We start from the raw sequence: 23139 nt of genomic DNA on the forward strand, positions 1-23139 counted from the left end.
CCCATCGAGTCGGTGATGCCATCCAGCCATCTCTCCTCTGTCGTCCCCTTCTCCTCCTGCCCCCAATCCCTCCCAGCATCAGGGTCTTTTCCAATGAGCCAACTCTTCACATGAGGTGGCCAAAGTATTGGAATTTCAGCTTCAGCATCAGTCCTTCCAATGAACACCCAGGACTGATCTCCTTTAGGATGGACTGGTTGGATCTCCTTGGAGTCCAAGGGACTCTCAAGAGTCTTCTCCAACACCACAGTTCAAAAGCATCAATTTTTTGGCGCTCAGCTTTCTTCACAGTCCAACTCTCACATCCATACACGACCACTAGAAAAACCATAGCCTTGACCAGACGGACCTTTGTTGGCAAAGTAATGTCTCTGCTTTTTAATATACTATCTAGGTTGGTCATAACTTTCCTTCCAAGCAGTAAGCATCTTTTAATTTCATGGCTGCAGTCACCATCTGCAGTGATTTTGGAGCCCAAAAAAATAAAGTCTGACACTGTTTCCACTGTCTCCCCATCTATTTCCCATGACGTGATGGGACCAGATGCCATGATATTAGTTTTCTGAATGTTAAGCTTTAAGCTAACTTTTTCACTCTCCTCTTTCACTTTCATCAAGAGGCTTTTTAGTTCCTCTTCACTTTCTGCCATAAGGGTGGTGTCACCTGCATATCTGAGGTTATTGATATTTCTCCTGGCAACCTTGATTCCAGCTTGTGCTTCTTCCAGCCCATCGTTTCTCATGATGTACTCTGCATATAAGTTAAATAAGCAGGGTGACAATATACAGCCTTGACATACTCCTTTTCCTATTTGGAACCAGTCTGTTGTCCCATGTCCAGTTCTAACTGTTGCTTCCTGACCTGCATACAGATTTCTCAAGAGGAAGGTCAGGTGGTCTGGTATTCCAGTCTCCTTCAGAATTTTCCACAGTTTATTGTGATCCACACAGTCGAAGGATTTGGCATAGTCAATAAAGCAGAAAGAGATGTTTTTCTGGAACTCTTGCTTTTTCGATGATCCAGCAGATATTGGCAATTTGATCTCTGGTTCCTCTGACTTTTCTAAAACCAGATTGAGCATCTGGAAGTTCTCAGCTCACGTACTGCTGAAGCCTGGCTGGGAGAATTTTGAGCATTACTTACTAGCGTGTGAGATGAGTGCAACCATGTGGTAGTTTGAGCATTCTTTGGGATTGCCTTTCTTAGGGATTGGAATGAAAACTGACCTTTTCCAGTCCTGTGGCCACTGCTGAGTTTTCCAAATTTGCTGGTATATTGAGTGCAGCACTTTCACAGGATCATCTTTCAGGATTTGAATTAGCTCAAATAACTTCCAAGAGGGCATCAGAGGGCAGACACACTAAAACCATAATCACAGAAAACTAGTCAATCTGATCACAGGTCCACAGTCTTATCTAACTCAATGAAACTAAGCCATGCTGTGTGGGGCCACCCAAGACGGTTGGGTCATGGTGGAGAGGTCTGACAGAATGTGGTCCACTGGAGAAGGGAATGGCAAACCACTTCAGTATTCTTCCCTTGAGAACCCCATGAACAGTATGAGAAGGCAGAATGATAGGATACTGAAAGAGGAACTCCCCAAGTCGGTAGGTGCCCAATATGCTGCTGGAGATCAGTGGAGAAATAACTCCAGAAAGAATGAAAGGATGGAGACAAAGCAAAAAAAAAAAAAAAATACCCAGTTGTGGATGGGATTGGTGATAGCATCGGATTGATCCGATGCTGTAAAGAGCAATATTGCATAGGAACCTGGAATGTTAGGTCCATGAATCAAGGCAAATGGGAAGTGTTCAAACAGGAGATGGCAAGAGTGAATGTTGACATTCTAGGAATCAGCGAACTAAAATGGACTGGAATGGGTGAATTTAACTCAGATGACCATTATATCTACTATTGTAGGCAGGAATCCCTTAGAAGAAATGGAGTAGCCATCATAGTCAAGAAAAGAGTCCAAAATGCAGTACTTGGATGCAATCTCAAAAACGACAGAATTATCTCTGTTCATTTCCAAGGCAAACCATTCAATATCATGGTAATCCAAGCCTATGCCCCAACCAGTAACACTGAAGAAGCTGAAGTTGAACAGTTCTATGAAGACCTACAACATCTTTTAGAACTAACACCCAAAAAAGATGTCCTTTTCATTATAGGGGACTGGAATGCAAAAGTAGGAAGTCAAGAAAAACCTGGAGTAACAGGCAAATTTGGCCTTGGAATATGGAATGAAGCAGGGCAAAGGCTAATAGAGTTTTGCCAAGAGAACGCACTGCTCATAGCAAACACCCTCTTCCAACAACACAAGAGAAGACTCTACACATGGACATCACCAGATAGTCAACTCCAAAATCAGATTGATTATATTCTTTGCAGCCAAAGATGGAGACGCTCTATACAATCAGCAAAAACAAGACCGGGAGCTGACTGTGGCTCAGATCATGAACTCCTTATTGCCAAATTCAGACTTAAACTGAAGAAAGTAGGGAAAACCGCTAGACCATTCAGGTATGACCTAAATCAAATCCCTTATGACTATACAGTGGAAGTGAGAAATAGATTTAAGGGACTAGATCTGATAGACAGAGAGCCTGGTGAACTATGGACGGAGGTTTGTGACATTGTACAGGAGACAGGGATCAAGACCATCTCCATGGAAAAGAAATGCAAAAAGGCAAAATGGTTGTCTGAGGAGGCCTTACAAATAGCTGTGAAAAGAAGAGAAGCCAAAAGCAAAGGAGAAAAGGAAAGATATTCCCATTTGAATGCAGAGTTCCAAAGAATAGCCAGGAGAGATAAGAAAGACTTCCTCAGTGATCAATGCAATGAAATAGAGGAAAACAACAGAATGGGAAAGACTAGAGATCTCTTCAAGAAAATTAGAGATACCAAGGGAACATTTCATGCAAAGATGGGCTCGATAAAGGACAGAAATGGTATGGACCTGACAGAAGCAGAAGATACTAAGAAGAGTGGCAAGAATACACAGAAGAACTGTACAAAAAAGATATTCATGACCCAGATAATCACAATGGTGTGATCACTCACCTAGTCAGACATCCTGGAATGTGAAGTCAAGTGGGCCTTAGAAAGCATCAAGGGAAGTAGGTCACCTTTATTTAGGCAAGGAGGGGTGACAGTCAGTCTAATGACCAGGCTGAGGGCAAGAGGGATCAGGGAGGCTTCATATTTAAAGGGAGGTTTGTGGAAGGGAAACATTAGTCAGGTGGGATGTTTTGGGGATTCTTGAGATGGCATTTGTAGTTGGGCAGGGGGTGATAAGCCTTCTGGGCAGGGAGTGATAAGTCCCAGATAGATACAACTGGCCTGGAGCATCAGGGTGAGACCTAAAGTTCGGTTTTGTTTTCTCTGATGATTCAGCAAGGGCCTTTGAGACTGTTGTTTTCTTTTCTAGGCCCAAAGACTCCTTCAAGAGTTTAGAAAGCTTTTTCTCTTTTTTCCCTGTTTGTTTTACCTACTTTTATATAAAAGACTCTGAGATCCCCAGATTTGGGTAGAGTTGAGGAAGTCAGTCCCTTTGACCTAACTGTCCAAATATAACTGTTGGTCAGCTATCCCAGGTTAAATTTTCCTAACCCTTAAATATATAACTTTGAACTTTAAACAGAACAGACTTGTTTGGCTTTTAATGTTGGGGATCAGTAGGAGGTTACTCTTGGCTCAATTAGGTAGTGTAGTAATATCAAATATTGTTTAATCACATTAAGATCTATTTTATTTATCCCATTTAAAATAACCATCGAAAGAATTTTTTTATTCATTTGAGGTAACTGCTTTAAAAAAATTTTTTTTTACCTCACTTAAATAATATTTAGATATTTTTCAAGTTTTTTGTTGATATTCTTCAGTTCAGTTCAGTCGCTTAGTCATGCCTGATTCTTTGTGACCCCCTGGACTGCAGCATGATAGGCTTCCATGTCCATCACCAACTTCCAGAACTTGCTCAAACTCATGTCCATCGAGTGGGTGATGTCATCCAACCATCTCATCCTCTATCATTCCCTTCTCCTCCTTCCTTCAATTTTTCCCCAAATCAGGGTCTTTTCTAAGGAGTCAGTTCTTCACATCAGGTGGCCAAAGTATTGGAGCTTCAGCTTCAGCATCAGTCCTTCCAATGAATATTCAGGACTTACTTCCTTTAGGATTGACTGGTTGGATCTCCTTGCAGTCCAAGGGACTCACAAGAGTCTTCTCCAACACCACAGGTCAAAAGCATCAATTCTTCGGCGCTCAGCTTTCTTTATAGTCCAACTCTCACATCCATATATAACTACTGAGAAAACTGCAGTTTTAACTAGACGAACCTTTGTTGGCAAAGTAAAGTCTCTGCTTTTTAATATACTGTCTAGGTTGGTCATAGTTTTTCTTCCAAGGAGCAAGCATCTTTTAATGTCATGGCTGCAGTCACCATCTGCAGTGATTTTGGAGCCCAAGAAAATAAAGTCTGTCATTGTTTGCATCGTTTCCCCATCTATTTGCCAAGAAGTGATGGGACTGGATGCCATGATCTTAGTTTTCTGAATGTTGAGCTTTAAGCCAACTTTTTCACTTGCCTATTTCACTTTCATCAAGAGGCTCTTTTGTTCTTCACTTTCTGCCATTATGCTGGTGTCATCTGTATATCTGAGGTTATTGACATTTCTCCTGGCAGTCTTGTTTCCAGCTTGAGCTTCATCCAGCCCGGCATTTCTCATGATGTACTCTGCATATAAGTTAAATAAGCAGGGTGACAATATACAACCTTGATGTACTCCTTTCCCAATTTGGAGCCAGTCCATTGTTCCATGTCTGGTTCTAACTGTTGCTTCTTGACCTGCATACAGATTTCTCAAGAGGCAGGTAAGGTGGTCTGGTATTCCCATCTCTTTAAGAATTTCCCACAGTTTATTGTGATGCACACAGTCAAAGGCTTTGGCAAAGTCAATAAAGCAGAAGTAGATGTTTTTCTGGAACTTTCTTGCTTTTTCTCTGATCCATCCAATCTTGGCAACTTGATCTCTGGTTCCTCTGCCTTTTCTAAATCCAGCTTGAACATCTGGAAGTTCTCAGTTCACATACTGTTTAGGCCTTGCTTGGAGAATTTTGAGCTTTACTTTGCTAGCATATGAGATGAATGCAATTGTGCAGTAGTTTGAGCATTCTTTGACATTGTCTTTCTTTGGGATTGGAATGAAAACTGACCTTTTCCAGTCCTGTGACCACTGCTGAGTTTTCCGAATTTGCTGGCAGATTGAGTGCAGCATTTAACAGCATCATCTTTTAGGACTTGAAATAGCTCAACTGGAATTGCATCACCTCCACTAGCTTTTTTCATAGTGATGCTTCCTAAAGCCCACTTGACTTTGCATTCCAGGATGTCTGGCTCTAGGTGAGTGATCACACCATCATGGTTCTCTGGGTCACTGTATAATCTTATCAGTATCTGTAAGGCCCACTGAGACGAAGGTCACAGTAAAGCTTCCTAAACCAGTTTTTCATTACAAAAAAAAAAAAAAAAGTTATTATTTTAATTTCACTTTTGTTTTATAAATACAACAGAGCAATTGTTTACAATGACAGAGTTCTCGATTTAATAATTTTGGTAGTTTCTCTAATTTTGAAAGGAGTCATCATTTGGCCACCAATAAATTATACCTCCACAGAGATGCAACCAATTGAGATGCAAAAAGTGAGACCTCTTATAGGCCTAAGAGGAACAAACAAACACACAACAGAAAAACATAGAAAGATCAGATAGAACATTTACATCTCAAAGACATGGAGAAATCTGAGCTTCCCCTAGAAGGCCTTGTTTAAGGTTTTAAGGTTTTAACAAGCTGGCTTTTTAATTTTTAACTGTGCACTCATTAAAGAGTCCCCTCAATTTTTAGGGCAAGATTTAATTTCTCCAGTTAACTAGTTACAGGCAAGTATGAGATCTGTTCCTTATGTTTTTCTACAATAGAGTCACCTTGGTGTCTTCCAAAAGAGATATTTCTTGGCAACTTTCAACTGAGCCCCTCCCCACCAGTGCCTTTCAACCAGGTGGGTATTTTCTAGGTGTCTTTCAACCAAGCTCCACTCAGTATCTAGACCCGGGTGGTATGTTCCATTGTCTTTCAACCAGGTCCCCTCCAGTTCTTCAACTGAGAGGGTGTCACTTACCTACTATACCTCACCAAATAAAACTTCAGGATCTCAACCAATATGAGAGATCCAAGGACCAGGAGAGACTTACTCAAATCTGTCCCAAACTCCCAAGGAAGCAGATGGGCACAAGGGGCCTGTGCTGGTACCATAGGTTTGCCTTCTCATAGAGTTCAAGTGGAGGGGAGAAAGCTGCTCTGGATTCCTTTGTGGTTGCCAAAACTGTCAACTAAAAAAATACACTCAACCTAAAAGTGGGAGTTAGGTTTTATTTGGTGGGAATGTTAGGACTCAAGCCCAGGGGACAGTATCTCTGGTGACCCTGAGAAAGCTGACTCCAAGGAGGTAGGGGAGGAGCCAAGCTATATACAAGTTTGCAGCAAGGGGCAGGTAATCTGAATATGAAAAGATTACTTTTGCTTAAGAGAATACTAAATATCTCACATGAAGAGATTTAGTGATCTTCAATGTATGGGAAGATGCAAGCATTCAGCCTTGCTTGAAATCATTTCTTTCACATGTATCTAACTATCTGGGACCAATCCTGCTTTGTTATTGTTCACATATGAATTTCTTGTGTACCAAAAGAGATGGTAAATGTGGCAGATGGCCACCTCTCATATCCTCCAGCTCCTTAGCACTTACCAAAGAGGAAGTAGCTGCTGGCTTCCAAATAGCTGGCTTTGTTTCACCTGGGCTCAGAAATTTGCATCTGGGAAGGCTTGTTTACTAGAAGACCATAGAGCAGAAAATATTTCATTTCACAATACCATCATTATCAGTCACTGTCCGTTCCTCCATATCTCCAAATTTCTCCTACCCCCAGCATCCCCATCCCATTAAAAGTCATCCTCATAACAGTTGTGATCTGTCTGTTTCTAGTTTTCCAATTGCCTTGATCATGATGAATAGCTCTCTAGTGGCCTGTGGTATCTGTCACCCAGCAATCTCTCAATATGTATTTGTGGAATACAATAATTTTGAAACTTGCCTTAAAAGAACACTGTAGGGACTGATGTTACTACTATGAAAAACCTTCCAGAGGGCATGTCACTACAGTTCACTCTAGCTTCCTGGGCCTCCCTTTACAATTTAACAGGCATCACTCAGAATCTGACCCATAGCCTAATCGACAACACAACCCAAACCACAACAAATTGACAGAACTTCAGTTCAGTTCAGTTCAGTTGCTCAGTCGTGTCCGACTCTGCGACCCCATGAACCGCAGCACACCAGGCCTCCCTGTCCAGCACCAATTCCCAGAGTTTACCCAAACTCATGTCCATCTAGTCAGTGGACCATCTCATCCTCTGTCATCCCCTTCTCCTCCTGCCCTCATTCCTTCCTGGCATCAGGGTCTTTTCAAATGAGTCAGCTCTTCGCATGAGGTGGCCAAAGTATTGGAGTTTCAGCTTCAACATCAGTCCTTCCAATGAAGACCCAGGACTGATCTCCTCTGGATGGGCTGGTTGGATCTCCTTGCAGTCCAAGGGGCTCTCAAGAGTCTTCTCCAACACCACAATTCAAAAGCATCAATTCTTCAGCAGAACTTAATTTGACTCAATTTTCAACACATTTTATTTATAAAAATGTTGTTAGAAATCCAACATTTTAATGCAATTTTTTTTTTTTTTTTTTTTAGCTTAAGTCAGGCAACATAGGTCCAGGAATGGAATATAGTCACATTCAGACCATTTATAACTCCTGACTATCCTTGGAAATTAAACCTTATGTTACTATCTTTCTCTAGGTTCCTAGGATATTACATTCTGATTGATTGCTGGAGCAGCCTCCCAAATCTATTCACAAGAGGTCACATTCATGTCCAAAATCATGTATTCAGATAGAAAAGTAAACAACATACACCTCTCCATCATTCCTATTTTGATAGTATGACTCGCCACATCATGTCTCAGGAGAGATGAATACAACATTTATGACACTGACTTCTGTTTATTTGGGCAAAATCATGACAGGAGCAAATTCTTCCTACTAACTCCCGATGCAAAGATATGACTGAGTGACTAAGCACATTGCTCAATAAATATACTCAAATATCTATTAACCACAAAGCTTAAGAAAGCAACAGCTGATTGTCATTGCCACATAATGTCTGACTCTTTATCCTATAATATCTCCCCAAATAAATTAAGTGTTCAAGAACTTTCTAAATTTCTTAATATACCATGGTCAAGTTTGCCTAGTTTTTTGGGGGGCTTTTTTTTGTTTGTTTTTGAGCCAATAGGTCCATGTTTTCTGGCTCTTGAATTTAATTCTGTGTGCAAGCCCCCATACAGCAAGGGAAGAAAAATTTTTTTTAGAGAGGAAAAGGATATTGGGAGGGTTATAGCAAAAAGAGTCCATGGCTTCAGCTGAGTCCTTGTGAAGAAAAAAGAGTCTTTCTTTTCCCTTTTGGACTCTCATATCACTACAACATGTGAGAGCTCCCCTGTTTCATCTCCTACCTGTGTGTATGCTAAATCACTTCAGTCATGTCTGACTCTTTGTGACCCTGTGGGCTGTAGCTCACCAGGCTCCTCTGTCCAAGGATTCTCCAGGCAAGAATACTGGAGTGGGTTGCCATGCCCTCCTGCAGGGGTATCTTCTTGACCCAGGGATGGAACCTGTATCTCATGTCTCCTGCATTGGCAGGTGGGTTCTTTACCACTAGTGCCACCTAGGAAGCCCAAAACCTGGTTTCTTAACTCTATTTAATTGAAGCGCTGTTCATTTTTTTTTTTTTTAACAATACAAAATCTTCATTCCTATATGGCAACAATCATAGAAGTAATGGTTACTGCCTCTTTGGGAGACACATGGCTCTCCAGTTTGTCCCAGAGGAATCTGGCAGACTTATCCCATGTGTAATTTGTTTAGTTTCTATACACTCTAAGTTTACAACTTCTGGGATTAAAAACATGATTGTCTCAGCTTACCTAAATATTACTGGTGTAATACATATTATTTCCAAATTAAACAATGCAAAAAGTTTAAATTCCAGAACTTTAATCTTCTTTTATAAATTAGTTTAAAGTCTGTATATCAATCAATTAGTTAATGCATGTGAAATTGATACTCCATGACTGTGTCTCCTAGTTTGACATATCACATCACATATTGATCATTTGATGAGTCTGTAAGGGGCATACTCATTGCATACCTATTGTCAACAACAATTTACAAAAGCATAACACGGCGCTTAAGATTTTAAATTATACGTAAACCACCTTCTTTGTATATTAAATTACAATCAATCTGATATGTAACAATATTTAAAATTAATAGTTTGCTACAGAAAATTTAATTGCTGTGAAATTTAAAAAATCAAATCATGTTTTATATAAAGAAATAAAGTCTAATCTTATATTTAGATATTATATTGAAGTATAGATGACTTACAATACTATATTAGTTTCAGCTGTACAGCATGGGTGATTTAACATTTTCATACATTACAAAATGATCTCCATGATACGACTAGTTACAACCTGTCACAATACGTAGCTATTTCAATGTTATAGACTATATTCTCTATGCTGCACATTTCATCCCTGTGACTCATTTATCTTATAGCTAGAAGTTAGTGCCCCTTAATCCCCTTCAAGTATTTCATTCATCTCCCCCTACTGGCAACTATCTGTTTTCTTTATCAGTGAGTTTTTTTATGTTTGTTATTTTTTGGCCATTTACTTGTTTTTTTACGATTCCACAAGAGAAATCATATGGTATTTACTTTCTCTGACTACTGTAAGATACCCTAGATATCTATTTTTCAAAAATGTCAAGATTTCATTATTTTTTATAGGTGAGTAATATTCCATGTGTGAGTGTGTGTTTGTGTGTGTGTGTGAATTGTGTGTGTATCCCAGAATAACAGGCAAGTTTGGCCTTGTAGTACAAAATGAAGCTAGGCAAAGTTTAAGAGAATTTTGTCAAGAAAACATGCTACAATCTAGCAAGCACCATTTTCAAAACAACCCAAGAGACTATTCTACACATGGACATCACCAGATGGCCAATACCAAAATCAGAATGATTATGTTCTTTGCATCCAAAGATGGAGAAACTCTATACAGTCAGTAAAACCAAGACCTGGAGCTCATTGTGGCACAGACCATGGCTCTTTATTTCAAAATTCAGGCTTAAATTGAAGAAAGTATTGAAAACCATTAGGCCATTCAGATATGACCTAAGTCAAATCCCTTAATATTACACAGTGGTATTGATGAATAGAATCAAGGGATTAGATATGGTAGAAAGAGGGCCTGAAGAGCTATGGATGGAGGTTTGCAACATTGTACAGAGGCAGTGACAAACCATCCCAAAGAAAAAGAAATGCAAGAAAGCAAAGTGGTAGTCTAAAGAAGCCTTACAAGTAGCTGAGAAGAGAAGTGAAAGGCAAAGGAGAAAGGGAAAGATACACCCAACTGAACGTAGAGTTCCAGAGAATAACATGGAGAGATAAGAAGGTCTTCTTAGATGAACAATGCTAAAGGAAAATAATAGAATAGGAAAGACTAGAGATCTATACATTTCATGCAAGGATAGACATGATAAAGGAGAGAAATAATATGGACAGAAGCATAAAAGATTAAGAAGAGGTGGCAAAAATACACAGAAGAACTATACAAAAAAGATCTTAATGACCTGGATAACCATGATAGTGTGGTCACTCAACTAGAGCCAGATGTCCTGGAGTGTGAAGTCAACTAGGCTTTAGGAATCATTACTTTGAACAAAGCTAGGAGAGGTGATGGAATTTCAAATGCACTATTTCAAATCCTAAAAGATGGTGCTGTTAAAGTGTTGCACTCAAAACATCAGCAAATTTGAAAACTCAGCAATGGCCACAGGACTTGAAAAGATCAGTTTTCATTCCAAACCCAAAGAAAGGCAATGCCAATAAATGTTTAGACTACCATACGCTTGTGCTCATTTCACATGCTAGCAAGTTTAGCATGAACCGAGAACTTCCAGACATATAGCTGGGTTTAAAAAAGGCAGAGGAACCAGAGATCAAATTGTCAACATTCATTGGATCATGGAATCCAATGACAGGCTTCCCTGGTGGCTTAGATGGTAAAGAATTCCCCTGCAATGCGGGAGACCTGGGTTCAAACCCTGGGTTGGAAAGATACCCTGGAGAAGGGAACAGCTACCCAATCCAGTATTCTTGCTTGGAGAATTCCATGACAGAGGAGCCTGGTTGGCTACAGTTCATGGGGTTGCAAAGTGTCGGACATGACTGAGTGACTTTCACTTCACTTATTGGATCATGGAAAAAATCAAGGGAATTCCAGAAAAATATCTACTTCTGCTTTAGTAGATAAAGCCTTTCACTATGTGGATCACAACAAACTGTGAAAAATTCTCAAAGAGATTACAGTACTAGACTACCTTACCTGTCTCCCGAGAAAACTGTATGCAGTACAAGAAGCAGCAGTTAGAACTGGGTATGGAACAATCGACTGGTTCAAAATTGGGAAAGGAGTATGACACCCTGCTTATATTGGCACCCTGCTTATCTAACTTCTATTCAGAATACATCATGTGAAATGCTGTGCTGCATGTATTACAAGCTGGAATTAAGATTTCTGGGAGAAATATCAACAACCTCAGATATGAAGATGGTACCATTCCAATGACAGAAGTGAAGAGGAACTAAAAAAAAGAAAAAAAAAAAAACCTCTTGATGAGGGTGAAAAAGAAGAGTGGGAAGCTAGCTTGAAACTCAACATTAAAAAACTAAGATTATGGCATCCGATCCCATCACTTCATGCCAAATAGAAGAGGGAAAATTGGAAGCGGTGACAGATTTTACTTTCTTGGACTCCAATATCACTGTGGACAGTGACTGAAGCCATGACATTAAAAGATGCTTGCTCCTTGGAAGAAAAGCTATGGCAAACCTAGACAGCATATTAAAAAGCAGAGGCATGACTGTGCCAACAAAGGCACACATAGTCAAAGCTATGATTTTTCCAGGAGTCATGTATGGATGAGAGGGTTGGACCGTAAAGAAGGCTGAGTACCGAGGAACTGATGCTTTTGAACTGTGGTGCTGGTGAAGACTCTTGAGAGTCTCTTGGACAGCAAGGAGATCAAACAAGTCAGTTTTAAAGGAAATCAACCCTGAATATTCATTGAAAGGACTGATGCTGAAGCTGAAGTTCCAATACCTTGGCTATCTGATGCACTCATGGAAAAGACCCTGATGCTGGGAAAGATTGAGGGCAAAAGGAGAAGGGAGTGGCAGAGGATGAGATGATTTGATAACATCACCAACTCAGTGGATATAAATTTGAGCAAACTCTGGGAGATAGGGGAGGACAGAAAAGCCTGGCATGTCCATAGGGCCTCAAAGAATTGGACATGACTTGGTGACTAGATAACAACTATCTCTATTTCTATATCATCTATATATCTATATCTACATATGCACATGAGCTAAGTCGCTTGAGTCATGTCTGACTCTTTGTGACCCTATGGACCATAGCCACCAAGCTCCTCTGTCCATGGGAGTCTCCAGGCGAGAATACTGGAATGGATAGCTGTTCCCTTCTCCAGGGGATCTTCCTGAGGCAGGAATTGAACCCAGGACAATATATATATGTATTTGTCCACTCATCTCTGGATGGACCTCTGGGTGACTCCTTTGTTTTGGCTATTGCTAATAGTGCTGTAATGTACATATCTTTTCAGTGTTTTTTCCTTCAGATAACACTCAGAAATATAACTACTAGATAGTACAGTAATTCTATTTAACTTTCTGAGAAACTTCCATACTGTTTTCCATAGTGATTTCACAAATTTACATTCCCATCAACAGTGCATGAGGGTCCCTTTTTCTCCACATCCTTGCCAACACTTGTTATTTGTTGTTTTCTGATAATATCCATTCTGACAGGTGTGAGTTGATATTTCATTGTGATTTTGATGTTCATTTCCTAGGTGATTACTGATGTGGAGCATCTTTTTATGTATCTATTGATCATCTGTATGTTTTCTTTAAAAATATCTATTCAAGTCATTTGCCCACTTTTAATTATTTTCTTTTTTGTTGTTGAGTTGTACAAGCCCTTTGTATATTTTAGATATCAATCTTTTCAGATTTATCTCTGGCAAAAGTATTTTCCCATTCAATAGGCTGTCCATCTGTTTTGTTAAAAGTTTCTTGCAACATGCAAAAGGTTTTTATTTTGATATAATTCCATTTATTTACTTTTTCTTTTGTTGCCCTGGGCCTAAGGATATTCAAATAAATACTACTCAGATCAATGTCAGAGCATACTGTTCTGTGTTTTCTTCTAGGACTTTTCTGGTTTCAGGCCTTATATGTAAGTCTTAGTTCCATGCTATTTATTTTTGTATATTGCATGAGAAGTTGCTCTAGTTTGATTCTGTGGCACCTAACAGTCCTGTTTTTTCAAACCATGTATTAAACAGATTGTCTTTTCTGCGTTCCATAGTTTTGTCTCTTTTGCTGTGGATTAGTTGACCAAGTAAGTGTGGTTTTGTCTCTGGACTGTATCCTATTCCATTGATCTATGTGTCTGTTTTTGTGCCAGTGTCATATTGTTTTGATTACTATGGCTTTGTAGTATGCTTTTAAATCATAGGAGTATGATACTTACAACTTTGTTCTTTTTTTTTTTTTTTTTTCCCCAAGATTGTTTTGGCTATCTGGAAAATTTTAGAATTTTTTTTTTTTTAAGTTCTGATGTTTTGATAAGAATTGCATTAAATCTATGGATTCTGGGGGGAGTCTGGTCATTTTAACAATGTTAATTCTTCCAATCCATGTTCACAGTTTCTTTCTATTTGTTTTTGTTGTCATCAATTTCTTTCATCAATAAGCCACAGTTTTCAAGATACAAGTCTTTTACCTCTTTGGTTAGATTTATTCCTACAGGTCTTCTTTTTGATGCAGTTGTAAATAGGATTGTTTTCTTAATCTGTCTTTCTGAGAGTTTGTTATTAGTGGATAGAAATGCAACAGGACCCATAGAGTTCAAAGTTGTGTTGCTGAAGGGTCTACTGTATTTGCTTTATGAATTATATATTCTTATGTTGGGTACATATATGTTTATCTTCTTGTTGCATCAATTCCTTAATCATTATGAAATGATGTCTCTTCTTTGTCTCTTGTTACATGTTTTGTTCTAAAGTCTATTTTGCCTGATATGTGTATGGTTATCCCAGCTTTTTTTTCACTTGCATTTATATAGAAAACATTTTTCCATCCCCTTACTTTCAGTCCGTGTGTGACTTTAGATCTGATGTGAGTCTTCTTGTAGGCAGGATATACTCAGTCTTGTGTTTTTCATTTTGCTTTTTTTAAATCCATTTAGCTACTCTATGCCAGTTGATTGGAATATTAATCCATTCATATTTAAAGTAAGTTTTGCTAGGTATGTACTTATTGACATTTTGTTGTTTTCTGCTTGTTTTTGTAATGACTTTTTTGTTCCTTCTTTTTTTGCTCTATTCCCTTATGATTTGATGTATTATGTTTGAATTTCTTTCTCTTTTGTGTGTGCACCTATTGCACGTTTTTGGCTTGTGGTTATCAATATATATAAAGTTGATGATCCCTTAAAGTGAGATGCTTTCTAACCACCCTGCATTTTTACTGTTCCCCCCATGTTTGTTGTTTTTTATGACATATTTTACATATTTTTCTTTTACATATCTCTTAACTGCTTATTGTGAATATAGATGATTTTATTGCTTTTGCCTTTTAACCTTCTTCCTAGCTTTACAAATGGTTTCTGCTCTTGGTGAAGTGACCTAATGTAGGAAACCTATGGGCTCAGCAGCACACTCCCCTCTGGTCGCTAGAGTTATATGTTCTATGGTTCCCCCCTCTGTGAGCTATGTGGGCTCTTCTGTTAAGGCATGGCAAACTACTGTGGGCATGCTGGTAGACAAGGTTGGCCCCTAGACTTGTTGGCTGACATTGTCTGTAACATGTAGTGGTTGCCAGCTGGTGGGCAAGGCTGGTTCCTAGTGGTGTTAGCCATGTGACCTAGTGTGTTCCAGGGCTGATCTTGGCACACTGGTGGGTCAACCTGGATCGTGGGATAGCTCCAGGTACCCAACAGTGGCTATCTAGAGCTGGTGTTGGCCTACTAGTGACTGTGGTCATCTTTAGATTTAATTTAACCCTGTAATTCCTCATTATTAGCTATTTATATTCCAGAATTTTTTAAAATGTATTCATTCAATACATTTGTTTTATGCAAGATGCTCTTCTAAGTGCTTTGATAAAGAATTTAAAAGTTATCACTAATTTTTTTTGTTTTATTGAGATAAGATTGAAATATAATAATCACTGTTTTCTTTAAAAAAACAAAAAGCAGCAGTTTTTCAAGTCAAACTCTTAACACACTAACATGCATAGCAAAATATTTTGCCATAAAATCTGGGATTTTCATTGTAGGAAAGCTTTTGGTAATGGATTTAACTTTTTAAAATAGATGTGAGTTTATAAATATTAATGTCTTGTAAGTATTATAATGTACACTTTTTATTCCTAGTTATTTTGATATTTTTATTGTCTTTCTTTTCTTGACACATCTTGCTAAGAATCTACCAATTTTATTAATCTTTTCAAAACCAGTTTTTGTTTTACTGGTATTCTGTATTGTGTATTTGCTTTCCATTTCATTGATACTTACTCTTGTCTTTATTATTTCTTTTCATGTACATTCCCTTGATATAATTTTCTATTCCTTTTTTCATTTTTTAGCTTATTGAGTTGGAAGATTATGTCCCTACCCTTCAGCCTTCCCCTTTTCTAATATATACATTAAAAATATAAATTTCCCACTAAGCACATTCTTTTGGGGTACAAATTTTGATATGGCATATTTTGTTACCATTAGGTAACTATTTTTATTTGCCTTTTTATTGGCTAGTTTCCTGATAGTTGAGATGAGCTTCTCCTCTTGTTAATGATTTCTAGTTTAATTGTGGCCAAACCACATACTCAAACTTTTGAAATTTCTGGTGGTTAGTAAACATTCCAAAGGCAATTAAGAAAATGTAAAGTATATCATTGTTGGGGAAATGTATTATCTATGTGAATTAGGATTCAAATTCTATGAAATCTATCATATTCCACCATTAATTTATAGAAAATCTACTTTTATTTTATTCTAATTAAAACTGAGGCAAGTCTTTTTATAGTCAGTAAACTCACATGTTTTAACATTCAGAGAGAATCATATCATTCATCAATCACATGAGTAATTGGTCTACCTTTCTAATTTTCGTATTCAAACTATATTCTAGTTAGAGATTAACAAAGAGTAAGTTTTTATTTATTTAAATCAACTCTTTTAATCTATAATTTGCCTATAATATAATTCAAACATTTTTAATGAGATTTTAATAAGTTTTAGAACATTTCTATCACCACCATTTCCTTTTGTACTTTTCTAATCAATATCCACCCACCCCTACCTGGAGCCCCAGGTAGCCATTGATTTTCTGTCACTAGCATTATATTTCTCTTTATTAGGATGTCATAGAAATGGAATAATATAGGAATAATTATATAGGAATAATATAGGAATAAAAATAATATAGGAATAATAATAAAAAATATACTCTTTTGTGTCTGGTTTCTTTTGCTCAGTGTGGTTTTCAGATTCATCTATATTGCTTTGTGTATTTCTTCTTCATTAATTTTTATTGCTGAGTTAGTAGGTTTTTTAAAAATCTATTTCTCAACTTCCCTTGGCTTCATATCTCACTGCATAAAGCTTTAAATCTCATATAAAATTTAAAGGTTGTGTTTTATCTTCTTCATAACATGCTAATCTTAGTATCATATTATCAGATTAATTCTGAGCACAAAAACCTACAACTGTTTAATCAAGATCTTCAAGTTGCTAGAATTCAGTCTGAATTTCTGTCTGAATTAAAGCAACTATTGTTTTCACTTTGATACCCCAGAATTTCTATTATTTTATAAAATCCTACAGAAATGTTACATACTCTGTTCCCCTTATACAGAGAATGCACAACTAGTCATTTATATTTGCTAACATTCCTTAATCCAATGGACAAGAGTGGTTTTTTTTAGCACTGATTTTTCCATATATATATGTGTGTGTGTGTGTGTGTGTGTGTGTGTGTATTGTACATATATGTTACTGCTAAGTTGCTTCAGTCGTGTCTGACTCTGTGCGACCCCATAGACGGCAGCCCACCAGGCTCCCCCATCCCTGGGATTCTCCAGGCAAGAACACTGGAGTGGGTTGCCATTTCCTTCTCCAATGCATGAAAGTGAAAAGTGAAAGTGAAGTCGCTCAGTCGTGCGGACTCTTAGCGACCGCATTGACTGCAGCCTACCTGCCTCCTCCGTCCATGGGATTTTCCAAGCAAGAGTATTGGAGTGGGGTGCCATTTCCTTCTCCATATATATATATATACACACACACACATATTAATTTATATAGGTATGTGTGTATGCATGTATGTATATAAATCGTATATCAGGTGAGCCACACTCTAGTGTTCCAAGTATATGAGGCAAAGCTGATATGATCACGTTTGCACTTATGTGGGAAGAATTGCTGGAAGATTATACATCAAGCAATTTTCAGTGTTGACATTCAGAGACTGAAATTGTGATAAGGAATTTAAAGAAATTTTTCTGTTAGTAAAATTGTGTGTTGCCTGAACTTTTACTCCAAATGTGTTTTCTTTGGGGAATTTAAAAAAACTTAAATCATTTTACTTAGGTAAAATTAAAGATTTGACTTAAATAAGAAAATGAAAATTATCCATAAACACTTAAAACCATTCATTTACATGTGCAGATGGATATCTTGTACACCATTGTATCATGTTGGTTTAAGAACAGTGCCCAAAAAATAATGAGAACTTAGCAGATATATAGTAAATGAATGAATGAATGGATGGATGAATACTATTATAGAACTGAAGACTCAATGTAAATATGATTTTACTTTTCTAAATTGATATTGTATGATTTTTACTGCAGAAACATTCTGAAAGCATTTTTGATTGGTTTTATCATATCCCATTACATAGAAATAACAGTTTTGTCAACAGTATTTAGTTGAATTCTGTTTTTTTATCCAGTTTACCAACCTAGATCTTTTGACTGGGGCATTTCATTCATTACATTTAAAGTAATTATAGATAAAGATGACTTACTATTGTTATATTGTTGTTTCCTTGATATCACAGCTTTCGTGTCCCTCAGTTTATCATTGCTGCCTTCCTCTGTGTTTAGTTGATTTTTTTGTAGTGATATGTTTTGATTTTCATTTCCTTTTGTGTATATTCTGTAGATAATTTATTTATGGTTACCATAGAGATTGTATATAACATTCTAAATTCTAACAATTTATTTTAAACTAATAGCAGCTTAACTTTATTCACATCCAAAACCCTACTCTTTTCCAGTTCTCTTACACCTTCCCATATTATGTTACTGATTTCACAAAAAACATCTTTACATACTGTGCACCCATTAACATAGTTTATAATTATTTTTTATGCTTTTGTGTTTTACATATGGTGAAAGAATAAAAAGTGAAGCTATGAACCAAGATTATAACAATACTTCTTTTATATTTGTCTGTATATCTATATTAAATAATTTTATATTTTTGTATTTAAGTTACTCTCTAAAGTTCTTTCATCTCAACTTAAACTCCTCTTAGCATTACTTATAGGGAAAGTCTAGGGGTAATGAAGTTTAGGGTTGGTTGGATGGCCTCACCAATTCAATGGACATGAACTTGGGCAAACTCTGGGAAATAGTAAAGGACAGGGAGGCCTGGCACCCTGCAGTCCATGGGGTCACAAAGAGTTGGACATAACTTAGTGACTAAACAGAAACAACAAATTTTATTGAGCACATACTATGCGCCAGGCACTTTTCCTTCTAAAATAATTAAATAAACTTTACTATATTCTGGGTAGTATTATTCTACCCTTTCCATAGAAGAGAAAACTGAGGCACAGAAAATAACCTGCTGTCCATGTGGAAAAAAGGCAGACACACAGGAGAATAAAATTTTAAGTCTTCAGTAAGTGACATGAAGGTTATTCATGGTTTTATGTGATTTAAGAGGAGAGGGTTACAGTAGACCAGGAGTTGGCTGGATCACACGTTCCCCCAACTTCTCTTGGCTCTATAAATGTTTTAACATGGGATCTCGGACCTTGAGCTACACTCACAGGAATATGACTGTGCTAGTGGACTGACCAAATTAGTGCCCTTTCCTTTGAAGCAGGACCTAACATGTGGTTTATGATCTTAACCAGGAGGGCAAGAGAAGTCCAAACCCAGCCCTGTGGTGGGTGAATAATCAAGGCGATGAAGTGAAGTGGAGCTTCAAAGAGATGACAGACTTAACCTGTCGCACAGCCAACGTCTTCACACAGGCCTGCGGCCTTCAGACGGGAGACCGTCTAGCCTTGATTTTGCCTCGAGTGCCTGAGTGGTGGCTTGTGTCTGTGGGCTGCATCCGAACAGGTTAGTGACCAAAGAGACCTTAGGATGGGCCTAGAGCTAATTGGTCCTGAAATATTAGGTGCTTCCTCTTCCACTAATTTTTTTTCTTCTTAATAGTCTTTCCTTCTGTCAAATTCCTTTAAATACTAGTTTACTCCTTCTCATTCACTCTTTCCCTTATACTCACACCCATCAAGCACAACGTGATAATTCTCCCTTCCTCTCTCTCTCTCTCTCTCTCTCTCACACACACACACTTTCTCCTACACAGTCTCAGACATTCTTACTTCTTCATAAGATCCATCAGTTATTAACATTTTGCCATATTGGATCCTCTCTCTCCCAGGGAGTCATTTAAGAATCAGTTGCAGACACTGTGACACCCATAAACACCAGATAAATACTGAAATATGTATCTGCTAAGATTCATGACATTTCTTTCTCATAACCACATAAGAAATCTCACTCTGATTCAATATAGTTACCTGATGTACATCCAGAGTCAAAATTCCTCAAATATCCCAGTAATGTCCTTTATAGGATTATTTTTGTGCTTAAATAAAAAACCCAGGATTTCCCCTGGCAATCCAATGGTTAAGATCCCATGCTTCCAATGCAGGGGTCACGGCTTCTAGGAACCAAGATCCCATGTGCCACACTGCACAACCTACTGTTTGGTGTTTTTTTTTAAACAACTGTATAAAATCCAATTGAGGATCATGTGTTGCATTTAGTTGTTGTATCTCCGCAGTCTTCTTTAATATAAAATGTTTCTCTACATTCTATATTGTCTATGTGACAGTGCAATGACAGTTTTGAAATGCCTAAGCCAGTGTTGCAGAATATCCCTCAAAATTTGTATTTCTGTCTCCTTCTTTATGATTATATTCAGGATGAACATTCTTAGCACAAGTACTAGAAGGACTTGTGCCTTTCTTGGTGCACCACATTGGGGATACACACAGTTGGTTTGTCCTAACATCAATGACATTGTTTTATCACTTTTAAAAGGTAGTATCCACCTTTGTAAAGGTGCATTTTCCCTTTGTAGTTAGTAAGTAATCTGTCATGTAATATTATGGGACTGTGTGGAAATCCTTTCCCAAGCTGTCTTTCACTTTATGACTTGAAAATTCATTGATGAGTCTTGACTGAATTAAATATTTTAATGGTGGTTTTATATTAGGTATTTCTATTTATATCATACCCTTCACACTTACTAGCTGACATTCTTCTGTAGAGATTTTCCTTTCCCTTTAATGCTTGTCTATGCATTAACCTATATAAACAGTACGAGACTCATGGATTCTTTTTTGAATCAACTTCAGTTCTGTCATGCATGTTCATACAGTAATTCATGTTCTTGTTCATATATTCTCTCTCATATTTCCTCACAAACAGTTGTTTAATCCATTAAGATCAAGAATTAACAGCAATGGCTGAGTGAGTATGGAGATGCCATGCCTCTGTATCGTTAAGAGATGTTCCATGATTTATATCTAATCCTGTTCACACTCTACACACTGTTCCTTGAACCTAGGGTAGGCAAGGCATGAGCTGAGGCTGGAAGGAGACTCGCGGAGCCATAAGAACTGCAGAAACATTTATTCTCTCCTGGCTGACGCAGCAGCCATAGCATAACCTAACACAACACAACCTCTGTCCTGCCTGGCACAAGCAGCTGTAGCAGCAGACACGTTATTTTCTCTCCTCTCATGGCTGACCCAGCTGGACACAGCCGTGATCCAGCAGGAATGCTGCTGCTTTTTAGGTGGAACTCCTATCTGCGTGCAACTCTGAGCCCCCTGACCAAGCGGGAACCTCGTGACGCGCATGCGCCGTGAGATAAATGCCCTCAGCTGCTACGCAGTCATTATTTACAAAACGTGGGGCGAGAGAGCCTGAACACACCGTCTTGGCTGATTTGTTCTCTCCCCACACATGAGAAATCCAAGACATGAGTTGAGACCTCTGGGATAAAAAGAATGAAAGAAGACTAGACGTAAAGGATGAAAATTTTAAGAAGATACATAGTACATGAAAACAATTCTGAGTCAGGAGTAGCCTAGATGGAGAATGGTCATTTTGAAATAGAGAATAGAGTTGTGTGAGAGAAAGGTGAAGAGTGTGCAGTGCTCACTCCAATGTCAGGATGACGAGAAGAGGGTTTTCCTGGAGAGAGGGCACAGGTGTTAGCAAAACCTGTGCTTTGGGAAGGACACAATTAGAAGAATTTAGACACAATTTAGAAGAATTGTGAAGGAGAAAAAGTCAGTGCACTGTGGAACATAAACAGGCTAGTAATATGGAAGGTGAGTAGTAGGAAGACTCAGAAAAGGGCACCTGGTGGGAAAATTAGAATCCAATAGAAGCACACAAAACTTAAATTAATTGTTGGTGATGGGAGAAGGAAGGTAGGAAAGTTGAAAAGACAGTGTGGTTAACTTAGGGTATGAGGAGCAAAGGAAACAGAAGAAATTCAAGGTGACACAAGAGATGGATAGAGAAGGAAGTGAGAGGAGAAAAAATGGGGGCAGAGATGCAGCAGCAGGGACACTGTCCTACTTGTATCTTTCCCAGATCCCATGGATAGTTGTGTAAAGGACTCTACTGGCTAGATCCATCCACAGTAGAAAAGTTTAGGGTAGGCTTTTCAAACTTTTAATGTGCATAGAAATCACTTGGAGATCTTGTTAGAATGCAGATTGAGTTTGTAAGTTTGGGGTGGGGGGTCAGATTCTGTGTCCTAGGTGGTACTGATGCTCTGGACCGTACTTTGCATAACAGAGGCTAGCGGATTTCTATGCAGATAAACCAGGGCTGAAGCCCATGGTTGTGGAGCTGTGAAACCGAAAGAAAAACAAGCAGTTTCCTTCTCATACCTAGGGGTCATCTACATGCCAGGGACCACCCAGATGAAGGCCAAGGACATTCTCTACCGACTACAAGTGTCTGAAGCCAAAGCCATCGTGACCACAGATACCCTTGCCCCAGAGGTGGATTCTGTGGCACCTGAGTGTCCTTCTCTGAAAACCAAGCTCCTGGTGTCTGACCACAGCCGTGAAGGGTGGCTGGACTTCCGATCGCTGATTAAGTGAGTTTCTGTTCTGACAAGTGTACTTTCTGAAGAATGGCAGAAGGCCACTCACTCCCAAGTGCTGGGAGAGAATCAGCCAGTGGGAGGAAACTCACCAGGTCTGAGCTTCTCTCTCCAGATATGTCACTGATTTGCTAAGCAGTCCTCAGTTAGGTCATTTTCCTCTCTTAGCTGCAAGTGTTTTTATCTATAAAATAGGAAAATTGAGCTTCTATGCCTCTCTCACTAATATATATATATACTAATAATATATACCCTTGTGCAAAGAGATACATAGAGTCAGAGGGTTATTGTATTTCATTTTCCTTATAGGTGGAGAATCTGAAACATTATTTTTATATAAAAATTAACATTTACAGGAGTTGAATGAAAAGTTAAG

General features: G+C 38.3%; 1 protein-coding gene across 1 annotated transcript in view; it reads left to right on the forward strand.

Moving 5' to 3' along the window:
* Positions 1-23139, forward strand: part of ACSM1 (acyl-CoA synthetase medium chain family member 1) — a 72441-nt gene that overhangs the window by 31722 nt on the left and 17580 nt on the right. The window contains exons 3-4 of the mRNA XM_043914451.1: positions 19474-19684; positions 22550-22757. Of these exons, the coding sequence (XP_043770386.1) occupies positions 19474-19684; positions 22550-22757 (419 nt within the window). The remainder of the gene's footprint in view (positions 1-19473; positions 19685-22549; positions 22758-23139) is intronic.

Source organism: Cervus elaphus, chromosome 10, assembly GCF_910594005.1.
Source record: "Cervus elaphus chromosome 10, mCerEla1.1, whole genome shotgun sequence".
In the NCBI taxonomy this organism is placed as follows: Eukaryota; Metazoa; Chordata; class Mammalia; order Artiodactyla; family Cervidae; genus Cervus; species Cervus elaphus.